Source organism: Stenella coeruleoalba (assembly GCF_951394435.1).
Source record: "Stenella coeruleoalba genome assembly, chromosome: 7".
Taxonomy (NCBI): Eukaryota; Metazoa; Chordata; class Mammalia; order Artiodactyla; family Delphinidae; genus Stenella; species Stenella coeruleoalba.
The window spans coordinates 75,845,431-75,858,029 of record NC_137153.1 but is presented as its reverse complement, the minus strand read 5'-3'; the positions used below and the strand labels follow the sequence as shown (position 1 = coordinate 75,858,029).

The 12,599-nt window shown below is 41.0% G+C and overlaps 2 protein-coding genes across 14 annotated transcripts in view; one reads left to right on the top strand and one right to left on the bottom strand.

The window, feature by feature from the left end:
• Positions 1-12,599, bottom strand: part of GDA (guanine deaminase) — a 260,601-nt gene that overhangs the window by 44,265 nt on the left and 203,737 nt on the right. For all 4 annotated transcript variants that reach the window (XM_079925961.1, XM_079925962.1, XM_079925964.1 and 1 more), the window contains 4 exons: positions 11,333-11,360; positions 10,055-10,162; positions 6,474-6,581; positions 5,138-5,235 (listed from right to left, as the gene is read on the bottom strand). In XM_079925961.1, coding sequence (XP_079782087.1) covers positions 5,138-5,235; positions 6,474-6,581; positions 10,055-10,162; positions 11,333-11,360 — 342 coding nt within the window. The remainder of the gene's footprint in view (positions 1-5,137; positions 5,236-6,473; positions 6,582-10,054; positions 10,163-11,332; positions 11,361-12,599) is intronic.
• Positions 1-12,599, top strand: part of LOC307188602 (uncharacterized protein) — a 205,414-nt gene that overhangs the window by 156,199 nt on the left and 36,616 nt on the right. For 3 of the 10 annotated variants that reach the window (XM_079925966.1, XM_079925970.1, XM_079925971.1), the window contains 2 exons: positions 5,900-5,946; positions 7,277-9,813. In XM_079925966.1, coding sequence (XP_079782092.1) covers positions 5,900-5,946; positions 7,277-7,529 — 300 coding nt within the window. In that variant the 3' untranslated portion in view covers positions 7,530-9,813. Of the gene's footprint in view, positions 1-1,115; positions 1,247-5,899; positions 5,947-7,276; positions 9,814-10,236; positions 10,865-12,599 lie in introns of those variants that run through there. The other 7 variants (XM_079925972.1, XM_079925973.1, XM_079925974.1 and 4 more) reach the window with 7 other exon arrangements.

Below are 12,599 nucleotides of genomic sequence, written 5' to 3'. Positions count from 1 at the left end.
AAGTGTACAACATGATGATCTGATATATGTATACATTGCGAGAGGATTTCCCCCCACTGAGTCGACCAACACATCTATCACCTCACATATTTACCTTTTTTTTTTTTTTGCGGTACGCGGGTCTCTCACTGCTGTGGCCTCTCCCGCTGCAGAGCACAGGCTTAGCGGCCATGGCTCACAGGCCCAGTTGCTCTGCGGCATGTGGGATCTTCCCATATTGGGGCATGAACCCGTGTCCCCTGCATGAGCAGGCGGACTCTCAACCACTGCGCCACCAGGGAAGCCCTATTTACCTTTTTTATTTGTGAGAACATACAAGTTCTACTCTCTTAGCAAATTTCAGTTATACAATATGGTGTTATCAACTATAGGTCTTTAATTTTTTTTTTAACCAACCCATCCTTCTATGCTAGGAAGTAGAAATTATAAAGCGTTGCCTTTCCTCTCTTCCTGGGATCATTTGTTGCCTTGAATGAGTAGCGACTTGCAAGATCAAAGAAAGAGGGGTATAGCTGGAAGAGGGGATGCAGGTTGTAAGTCAGGGCCTGGTGGTTCAAATGCTACTTCTGAGGACAGCAGCAACTAGGAGAGATGGTTCCTGGACTGAATTCCGGAGCTCATGACCCTGACTCAGTAGATGTGCCGCCTTTCTAAAGAGACAAAGAAAAACTAAAGCATCCTTAAAAGTCTGAGAAGATGCAAAGGTCAAAGTAGTCTGCTTGAAAATCCACATAATTATCATTTTCAAACTGCCAGTGCACATGCAATAAATCTCTCAAAGTGGTTGGAGAAAGAGTAACAGTGACCATTCAAACCAAAATATTAGCCATAAAGAAATTTAACTTCAAACCTCAGTTTGCGAAACTGGGTCATGTTTTAATTTAGATGTTGTATAACTAAACCCACAGGATGTTAAACGCTTCCCCTAACTGGTCACTAGACCATAATTATGGTCACTAAGCTGTACCTAGTCAAGATTCCCTGTTATGTACGGCCACTTTATGTCTGAAAACTAAAAGCCTCTGGAACCTCTCAAAACACTCCAGAAACACATTACTGTGGCTCTCGTGCCTTTCCCATACTGCCACTGATGTAGAATTTTTTCATTTGCGAAGTTCCTAGACTTTTGACTGCTGGCACCTCCTACTCTTTGCCTGGAGGCTCTTTCACTCCGCTAGAGCCCGCTCTGCCCTTGATTGGGGAAGGCCCGAAGTTGCAGGGACTTCATGCCCCTTCGAACCCACCCAGCAGCCCTCCACCAATAACTGGTAAGTTTAGGTATAATTACTCCAGCTCCCCCACCCCTTGGGCAGGTTGTCTTTGAGGTCTGCTTTGTACACTGGCTTGCTGCGTTTTCCAGAAGGATTAAATTCCAGGAACCCATGGTGGTAACTAGCTTGGTGATGTGCTCTTTACTGTCTTCCTTCCCTTCTCTGTCTCACCCCATAAAGGTGCTTCCTGAGATCACCTGCCAAATAAATTACTTGTACATAAATCCTCACGTCATGTTCTGCTTCTGCAAGAACTCTAAAACAAGTAAGGATATGAAGTAAAACTACAGGCCAATATCACTGATGAACATAGATGCAAAACTCCTTAACAAAATACTGGCAAACAGAATCCAACAGCACATTAAAAGGATCATACACCATGATCAAGTGGGGTTTATCCCAGGAATGCAAGGATTCTTCAATATACACAATCAATGTGATACACCATATTAACAAATTGAAGGATAAAAACCATATGATCATCTCAATAGATGCAGAGAAAGCTTTTGACAAAATTAAATACCCATTTATGATAAAAACCCTCCAGAAAGTAGGCATAGAGGGAACTTTCCTCAACATAATAAAGGCCATATATGACAAACCCACAGCCAACATCATTCTCAACGGTGAAAAACTGAAACCATTTCCTCTAAAATCAGGAACAAGACAAGGTTGTCCACTCTCACCACTGTTATTCAACATAGTTTTGGAACTTTTAGCCACAGCAATCAGAGAAGAAAAAGAAATAAAAGGAATCCAAACTGGAAAAGAAGTAAAGCTGTCACTGTTTGCAGGTGACATGATACTATACATAGAGAATCCTAAAGATGCTACCAGAAAACTACTAGAGCTAATCAATGAATTTGGTAAAGTAGCAGAATACAAAATTAACGCACAGAAATCTCTTGCATTCCTATACACTAATGATGAAAAATCTGAAAGTGAAATCAAGAAAACACTCCCATTTACCATTGCAACAAAAAGAATAAAACATCTAGGAATAAACCTACCTAAGGAGACAAAAGACCTGTATGCAGAAAATTATAAGACACTGATGAAAGAAATTAAAGATGATACAAATAGATGGAGAGATATGCCATGTTCTTGGATTGGAAGAATCAACATTGTGAAAATGAATCTACTACCCAAAGCAATCTACAGATTCAATCCAATCCCTATCAAACTACCACTGGCATTTTTCACAGAACTAGAACAAAAAAATCTCAGTTTGTATGGAAACACAAAAGACCCTGAATAGCCAAAGCCATCTTGAGAAAGAAAAATGGAGCTGGAGGTATCAGGCTCCCTGACTTCAGACTATACTACAAAGCTACAGTAATCAAGACTACAGAAATATAGATCAATGGAACAGGATAGAAAGCCCAGAGATAAACCCACGCACATATGGTCACCTTATCTTTGATAAAGGAGACAAGAATATACAGTGGAGAAAAGACAGCCTCTTCGATAAGTGGTGCTGGGAAAACTGGATAGCTCCATGTAAAACAATGAAATTAGAACACTCTCTAACACCATACACAAAAATAAACTCAAAATGGATTGAAGACCTAAATGTAAAGCCAGACACTATTAAACTCTTAGAGGAAAACATAGGCAGAACACTCCATGACATAAATCACAGGAAGATCCTTTTTGACCCTAGCGAAATTGAAATAAAAACAAAAATAAACAAATGGGACCTAATGAAACTTAAAAGCTTTTGCACAGCAGAGGAAACCATAAACAAGATGAAAAGACAACGCTCAGAATGGGAGAAAATATTTGCAAATGAAGCAACTGACAAAAGATTAATCTCCAAAATTTACAAGCAGCTCATGCAGCTCAATATCAAAAAAACAAACAACCCAATCCAAAAATGGGCAGAAGACCTAAATAGACATTTGTCCAAAGAAGATATACAGATTGCCAAGAAACATTTGAAAGAATGCTCAACATCATTAATCATTAGAGAAATGCAAATCAAAACTACAGTGAGGTATCATCTCACACCAGTCAGAATGGCCATCATCAAAAAATCTAGAAACAATAAATGCTGGAGAGGGTGTGGAGAAAAGGGAACCCTCTTGCACTGTTGGTGGGAATGTAAATTGATACAGCCACTATGGAGAACAGTATGGAAGTTCCTTAAGAAACTAAAAATAGAACTACTATATGACCCAGCAATCCCACTACTGGGCATATACCCTGAGAAAACCATAATTCAAAAAGAGTCACGTACCACAATGTTCATTGCAGCACTGTTTACAATAGCCAGGACATGGAAGTGTCCATCAACAGATGAATTGATAAAGAAGATGTGGCACGTATATACAATGGAATACTCAGCCATAAAAAGAAACGAAATTGACTTATTTGTAGTGAGGTGGATGGACCTAGAGTCTGTCATACAGAGTGAAGTAAGTCAGAAAGAGAAAGACAAATACTGTATGCTAACACATATATATGGAATCTAAGGGAAAAAAAAAAAGGTCATGAAGAACCTAGGGGTAAGACAGGAATAAAGACACAGACCTACTAGAGAATGGACTTGAGGATATAGGGAGGGGGAAGGGTAAGCTGTGACAAAGTGAGAGAGTGGCATGGACATATATACACTACCAAACGTAAGGTAGATAGCTAGTGGGAAGCAGCTGCATAGCACAGGGAGATCAGCTCGGTGCTTTGTGACCACCTGGATGGGTGGGATAGGGAGGGAGGGAGACGCAAGAGGGAGGAGATATGGGAACATATGTATACGTATAACTGATTCACCTTGTTATAAAGCAGAAACACACCATTGAAAGCAATTATACTCCAATAAAGACGTTAAAAAAAAGTCTAGCAGAAGCTAATAAATTTATTGAATGAATATATGAATGATCCACCCCAACCTGCCTCTAGCTCTGTTCTGAGCCAGCTAACACAAGAAATGAGAAATCCTTTCTGTATCTAATTGTGGAGCATGAATTCTTAGCCTAGCATCCAAGGATTGGCATTATGGAATCTATGAATTCCCTGAAATTAGATGCAGCATTTTTATGTCTATGGGCTTTTTTTTTTTTTTTTTTTTTGCGTTACGCGGGCCTCTCACTGCTGTGGCCTCTCCCCCTGCGGAGCACAAACTCAGCGGCCATGGCTCACGGGCCCAGCCGCTCCGCGGCATGTGGGATCTTCCCAGACCGGGGCACGAACCCATGTCCCCTGCACCGGCAGGCGGACTCTCAACCACTGCGCCACCAGGGAAGCCCTGTATGGGGTTTTTTTCCTGATGATCCAGACCACAAGTTTCATCTGATTCCCTTATGCATCTATAACCTTTCAAAGGTTAAGAACCAGGTTTAAATAAAAATTTTGTTTGCGCGAATTACAGCAGGACAAGTCCCCTCCTAAGTGCATCTCGTCAGATATAGCAGCATGACATTTACTGACGGGTGCTGGCTTCTAGTAGCATTGCACCATTTCTGGTAATGTGCACATTTCTAGTAGTTTGTACAACACAAAGTAGTAAGAGGTCAGTACACTCTCTCTGGAACACCTGGTTGGCACACCCACTCTTTCGGTCCTTAGCTCTAAGTTCTCAGTGCTATTGGTTTTGAACTCTATTTCCTATTGTTCTGTTTTGTGCAAACTCAGAAATTTTAAGAGATGTAGTGCTCTTCAAATGCATACTCTGCAAAAAATAGCCTCTTTTAAGTGCTGTCTCCCCAGTACAGTATAGGTAGGTGTCCTTCTATCTAGTTCACATCCCAATTGAACATAACTACAGAAGGGAGATACTGGAGGAATGACTGAGAAAACAAAGGTATTTGGCCGCTACTTTGCAACCCAAACGTTCATAATCTACTAATCAATAATTGCCTACTTACGATAAGTTAGAATTGGGACAATGTGAGATGGATGCTCCTCGTTCCCTGAATACATCCAGTTCTTCTTCAGAAAGGTAGCAGCCATGTGCCATCACTGTCTGGAGAGAAGAGCATCCTATGTGGAGTCTACCACTCAAAAATGCTTAAGTCAGTCCTCACTCACAGCAAGATATTATAGGTGCACATAAAAGCTGTGACTTATCTGTTATCTTCACAAAAACATTGATGATTACCTATATGTATAAAATCACTGTGCCCAAGTTACACCTCAGAAAAGGCCTGTGAAAACATTGGATTACGAAAGTCCCACACATTTGTGGATCTTTTTCTCTCTTTTTTAATCTATAAAATAAATGAGGGTTGGTCCAGCTGACCTCTATGCAAGTAAAATTAACATGCAAATTGAAGGCTAATTTATTAATTATATAGAAATATATGTAGAGGAGGATGAAAATTATGATGTAGCATAAACAAGATCTGTGCAGAGTATTAACCTTTCAAATCAGTCACATTCAGATCTCTGAGCACAAAGTCCCTAAGAATTTATTTGCTGTAATAGTTAAACTCTCCATGCAGTTCATACATTTCATTAAATGCCAAGGCCAGGGGGTATATTGTTGTAATGAGGTCTCTCCTCACTCATATTAATTTTATTAACTTAAAATTGTTTAATTATAAATGTAGTAATACTCATTTCTTTTACAAAGCAATCTTAGAGTGTTTAAAAATAAAAAGTAAAAAGTCCTCTGCTTTCTCCCTCAGGAAGGATCACTTTTAACGTTCAATGTGTGTCTTCCAGACAGTGTTTGGTAAGTGAGCACGCACCCGCACGTATATACACATATCAGACAATACTGTACAAACACTCTTCCTTGTAAGTCTGTATACTTCATTCTTTGTGAATGTTGGATAAAATTCTAATTATGTATGTTCTATAATTTAAACAATTTCCCACTGATAGCCATTTTTTAACTTTCATATGTAATTAACATCTCTAGTCATAGTCCTTACAGAATGGATCTTCAGAAATACATTTTCTAACTCAAAGGAATGCACATTTACATTCTAATGGATACTGACAAAATGTCCTTGGACCACATGACATTCCCACCTCAAAGAAGCTTTTAGATTTATTTACCAATAAATGTAATGATTTATTCATTAGGGATGAAACCAGGCCCATTTTTAATTCTGCGCACACATGAATATGCACACTCTGTACTTGAGTTTGGGAAATGCACGTGTGTCATAGAAGTCTGAAGATTACTACTGAGATTTTAAAATTTAGATAAATATGCCGTACTTCATATAGATTATATCATGATGTACAACTTACCTTATTTGTCAGAAGGTTGTTTTTATCATACACATCTGTGTAGTTTTTATAACCAGGGTATAGGTTTTTCACAGCTTTAACTTCATCACGATTTTCACTTACATGGCTCTAAAAGAAAAGAAATATTTTCAATTTTTTAATGTAAAATACCATTAGAAATTATACTTCCTACCCCCAAATGATATGGATGGTTCCTACTTGCCTAGGTAAAAAAAATGAAGATTCTTGTGTATTTTATTTGAAACAATTCTTATTATATAAGATATATATGACGAAGAAACTATGAAAATGTAATTATATGAACATGTAATATCCTAACCCTAACCCATGTGATGTTTTTCTGACAAAGTCTTTTCAAATTCCAAACTATAGCAAGAATAAGTAAAAATAAAAAGTACTCCTTGTAGAGAGTAAGAGCCTAGCTATTCATGGTCGATCACCTACTACTTCTGGTGTTGGCTGTTTAAGAAGAGTTCATTGGCCATCAAAAGGACAGAGCATGGTTCACTCATAGAAAGCTGAAATTTGAAATAAAAAGCTGAATTTTAGCCCAAGTTCTGACCCTAGTTATGTGTCTTAGGGTTGAGTCCATTGTTTTCTCTTTGGGCCTCCATGTTCTCATCTCTCAAATAAAAGCGTTGGGATAGATGAGTGATTTTCCAAATTCTTTTAGCTTTAGATGTGTTATTCTTATTTAAAAAATCATAGAAATTCAATATGTAAACAGCATAAACAAGTTGCTACGCAGGATGAAGCAGGGTTAGGACTCTGGGACCCTGTCCCCATTCTATCCCCTTTGTCAGCTTCCAGGATGAGTTCTGCAGGAAACAGTTGGAAAATAACAGAGCTAGGCAGTCCTGCGGTCATCAAGAAAGAGCCTATAAGAATCCACACGCAAGCAAAACAAGTGAGTCCTGGCCCCCGGCACAGTCCTTTCTCCAGGGCACCACAAACATGAGACTGCAGACACAACGTAAGTGTCACCATCCCAACCCCTCACCTAAAACAAAAATCATTTCTGACCAACTGGTGATGACCATGTATTATGGGAAATAACTCATGAGCAAGTTACCACTTCCAAGAACAGCAATGCCATTTGCCTTTCTCCTTGAGGTAGAGTATGCATAACCAAATAAATGAAAGAAAACAACAGCATTGGACTAAAAACAGAATGTTCTACCTGCAGAATGAGTTCTATCCTTGGCCTTGAGGAACTCCAGACCACTGAAGAAATGGGCATGGGCATCAGAAGAGATTTGTGTCATTTTGATAGATTTGAGTATATGCAGTTATACACATATATACAACGCCAGTAAGTATATACTTGATTTTGTTGTGTGTTTCTGGGATTCAGGACACACAAACCCAAAATACGCCACCTTGGGATACTGAATACTTTATGCTGAAGGGGTTTGAGAAAATGGCAGAAGCAGGAAGGTCACTCTGATTTTGCCCCCACCCTTTTCCCCTGTGACCGGAGCACAGGCTCTCGTAAATGAGAGGCGCCCGCCCTATACATGGAAAGGAGCATCCTTATCTCTGAAGACAAAGGGAACCAAGAAGAAACAGGCCTTGCTAATACACTTACCTCGTACTCCTTAACTTATGTTCCTCCAGGACTGTACACCTGTCACCACACCTAACATAAAAATACTCAGGTCTGTTTCTTTGTGTCTTTGTTTCCTTATAAAGGCTCCTGTGCCATGTAAACCTTATATGAAATAAATTTGTATGCTTTTCTCTTGTTTAGCTTTGTCAGTTTAGTTTTCAGGCCCAGCCAGGGACCCTAAATAGGTCAAGGATAACTTTTTCTTCCCCTGCAATTGTGTGGGACTGAATATCACAGCCCATCAAAAAAAGGGAAAAAATGAAAATAGTTAATGAGTCCTAACAAATCTTAAAAAAAAAAAAACAAAACTTCCACCCTAAAAAATGATAAAGGATCTATGTGTTGCCTTTCCCTGACATGCCCTTTTTTTTTTTTTTTATGGTACACGGGCCTCTCACTGTTGTGGCCTCTCCCGTTGCGGAGCACAGGCTCCGGATGCACAGGCTCAGCGGCCATGGCTCACAGGCCCAGCTGCTCCGCACCATGTGGGATCTTCCCAGACCAGGGTACGAACCCATGTCCCCTGCATCGGCAGGCGGACTCTCAACCACTGCGCCACCAGGGAAGCCCGACATGCCCTTTAAGATAGCTCTTAAGAGGGAGAATTTTAGTGCAGTATGTAATGAAGTTTGGATGGGGGAAGGGGAGCTCCCAATTTTAACCCAGCTGGAAGATTTAGAAACTGTTTTATTCCTAAATTGCAACCGCTTAATGACAAAGTAAGATACACTGTTTTGTTCCTGATTTTAAATTAAGAAACTTGGAACAAAAGGGCTTTTAAATCCATTTTGGTAAGGTGGAAATTAGGTTCTTTTTGCTTTTCAAATAATAGACGGTTCCTCCAAAAAGGAAGGACTAGAACACTGAGAAAGTATCAAATAGAAGAGAGCAGGAAAGAAATGCATTAAATGTATCCTACAGAGAACAGGTAACCAGTTCGCCATTGATCTTGCTTGGTTACTTAAGATGTTCTCATCTCTAGGAGCCAGATCAGAGAAGATTGAAGGCAAAAGGAACTTCAGGTTTCTTTTCTTAACTAAAAAATTAGAGAACTACATTTAGGTGATATCTGTAAGGGACCTTATGTCCTATGATGCTGTATCTTGAGATCTTATGGGGCTAAAGGCAGGCCACCCCCATGATGTGCCACTCTGGCATGTAGATTATTATTATTATTATTATTATTTTTGCAGTACGTGGGCCTCCCACCACTGCGGTCTCTCCCGCCGCGGAGCACAGGCTCCGGATGTGCAGGCCCAGTGGCCATGGCTCACGGGCCCAGCCGCTCCGCAGCACGTGGGATCCTCCTGGACCGGGGCACGAACCCGCGCCCCCTGCATCGGCAGGCGGACTCCCAACCGCTGCGCCACCAGGGAAGCCCATGTAGATTATTTTGAGTTAAAAACCAATCAATGCCCGAAAGACTCAGGAAGAACCTTTGAACTCCCTCCTTACCACCTAAAAGAATTTAAGATAGGAGGGCTGTCCCAGGAAGGAGCTATTACCATAGATAACTGTAGTAAGGTATTAGGCATGGTAGACAAGAGGAACCTAGCAAGCCCATTTAATCAAACTTGTCTGTATCCCATTGTCTTTGAATGGTTCAGCAAACTTTTGTTTACCAAATATTAACTCTTTTTATCTTCCAGTGAATTACCTTATTTCTCCTTGAAACCTCAGACCCCTGTTTCCTTCTACTTAGTCCAGAATATATATATACCTCACCTTGCCTCGCTGTCTTTGGAATTCTTTCATACTTATGTGGATTTCCTGTATGCACATAATAAATTTGATTTTCTCCTGTTAATCTGCTTTATGTCACATTAATTGCCAACCAAAAGAACTAAAAGAGAAAAGGGGAAACCCACCTCCTCCATCATCTCAGTAAAAGAATTGGAGATTACTGCCAGAATTTAGGGTACAGAGAAGTCTTGCAGGTCTAGACAGAGGCAAATAGGAGAAAAACGCCCACCTGAATGTGCAAATCATGGGTCTTCGCGATGTTCCCAAGTTCACCCAACAAAGTCTCAGAGCAGGAAAGGGAAAAACGTGGTGTCACTATGGGCTGCACTCTCAAATACTGGAAATAATCAAAAACACTTGGTAAGGAAATGCATATCATACCACAAAATGATTTTATGTCTTCATCTCTAGGGACAGTCCTTCATTCCAGGAGTGGGTGGAAGTGCTGGATTTCATGGAAATGGCTCACGGAGAACAAGGAAGGGTATATTCTGTAGCACCAAGTTCAATGGAAGAAGATCCCATCTCAAACGCAATGGAAGAAGATCCCATCTCAAACGCAAGGCACGTGAAGGCTCAGACCAGGCCTAGACTGGGTGGCTTTTATGAAGAGAATTAGGAGGCAGAGGAGACGTTTTAAGGGAGAGTGCTGGGAAGACTAAGAATGAAGTGGTAGCCTGTTCCCCTTTCTACATCTTGGGGTGGTATGCTGGCCATGGCCTCCCTGAGGACTTTTACTTAGTTGCAGGCATGGCTCTGATGTCACCTTTGTGGCTGAGCAGTAGAGAAGGACTCATAGAAGAGCGGCAAGGATAAGGATCCACAAAGCTGCACCTAGGTCTCCCAAGATTAGACTGAAAGCAATACTGAGGTTTCCTATGGCTTCCAGTCAGACCTTAAAAAATGGTGAGGGAAGAGTCTGGTTTGCAAATCTAAGAGACGGCACAGCAGAGCCATAGACAAGCCTGCTGGGGGTGGGACAGAAAACAGCACTGTCTTCACAGGATCACCAACACCAGGGCACTGTGGAACGGGGGTGCCTGGCTGAGTGCCTGCAGGCCACACGACATGCACGCATCTGTGGACCAAGGCAGTCTGGCTGGGGCATCAGGGCTGGACACCACCTGTGTTTCAGACCAGATCAGGGGGTACAAGAGGCCAGAGCCAATGGTGATGTAGCCAACAAACCATGCCACAGCATCCAGTTGCCACCAATCTGTCTACATGCATGAAGCCCTCCCCCGCCTCCCCACCGGCCTGTCCTATGAAATTAGAAGGTCCCAGAGGAGAGGGAGGGAAAACCACTGAGAAAGTAAAAAATGCCTGACCTTCCTAAGCTGAGTTGATGCATCCACCATGAAAACAATTTAAGGCTTTAGGAAAATACTTCTGCATGCATGGAATAGGCCAAATGTATACAGGCTAACCTCTACCAAACAGCTTAAGAACAAATCCTACAACTAACAGGAAGGCAATTAAAAAGCGAGCTGGGAACAAGTTTACTTACATTCCTTTGGAGCATTTCTGACACAAATCTGAAATAAAGCAACAAACGGGAAGTTAGAACATTCAGGCATTTTTGAAATTAATTTTTTAAAAGCACGAAAACATGAGCCTTACATGTCCTAATTTCCATGTAAACATTTCTAATGCTGCACATGTTTCACCACCACTAATTAAGGATTAGCAAGCAGTAATTACCCTGCTTTCTCATTTGCAGCCAGAGCGATGGAGTGCAAAATCACAGGGAAATGCAATTTTATCATCTAACATCAGCCGGGCTGTTCACAAGTATTCCCACAGCGCTCAAGCCATCCCACAGCGCTCAAGCCATTCTAGCTTTAGCTCTGTTTGGGGGAATACTGCAGTATGTTATGTTCCATGGATATCAGAGTCATGGAGTCCTGTGTATCTGGAGGTGTTTAGAAGCCATGGGGCTCTCTACTCCCAGTTTCCCTAAAGTGGAAGCTGCTTGCTCACAGAATCACAATAGCATCATTTATTTTCAAAGGCTGAGTCCTACTGGGCATGGATGTTGGAGTAAAGCAGAAGGAATAGGCCAGACATGGTTGTGAAATGGGTAGTGACGGGGATGGTGATCTTACCAATTATATCTGCAGGGATGGTGGTATCCATAGGGCCTATGAAATGACTGTTTCTGCCCTGGCTGAAAATATTTATGAGCTATAGCTTCCTGCTTTCTGGTAATCCTTTGTTTAAGAATAAAATGTGAATCAGGGTTCACTATTCCCACAAACACAGATTCATAGAAAAGTTGAGCATATGGCCAAATGCTAAAGGGAAAGTGTGTGCTTCCTTCTCTTTCTGGGAACATAGCAGCACCTAAGCCACCCTTTACAGAGGACACACTTAAGGTGAAGGAGGCCTGGGAATGGAGAAAAGTTGGACTTCTCAAACTTGCATCAGGATATGTTTGGTCTTAGGCAAGATTTAAAGCTAAAGAATTTTCTTCTATATCTCTTGGATGTTGAGTGTCATACAACACAATTCCTTGTCAAATCCTCAAGGCACAATGGAAAAGCCGTTAAAGAAATACAGAAAAAGTACCTATGGTATCACTAGCATATCCCCATGTAAAATAAAAAGAACATAACAAAAGCACATGATCTCAAGCAACAGGATGACCCACAACCAAAAGTAATTTAATGAGCAGGCCACAGACACTTAAGTGCAAGTTTAATCTACAGGAGAAGCCCCAATCTACAACGAATGACAGGGAGTGGGCAAATCATTTACTTTTTAAAAAAATCCTT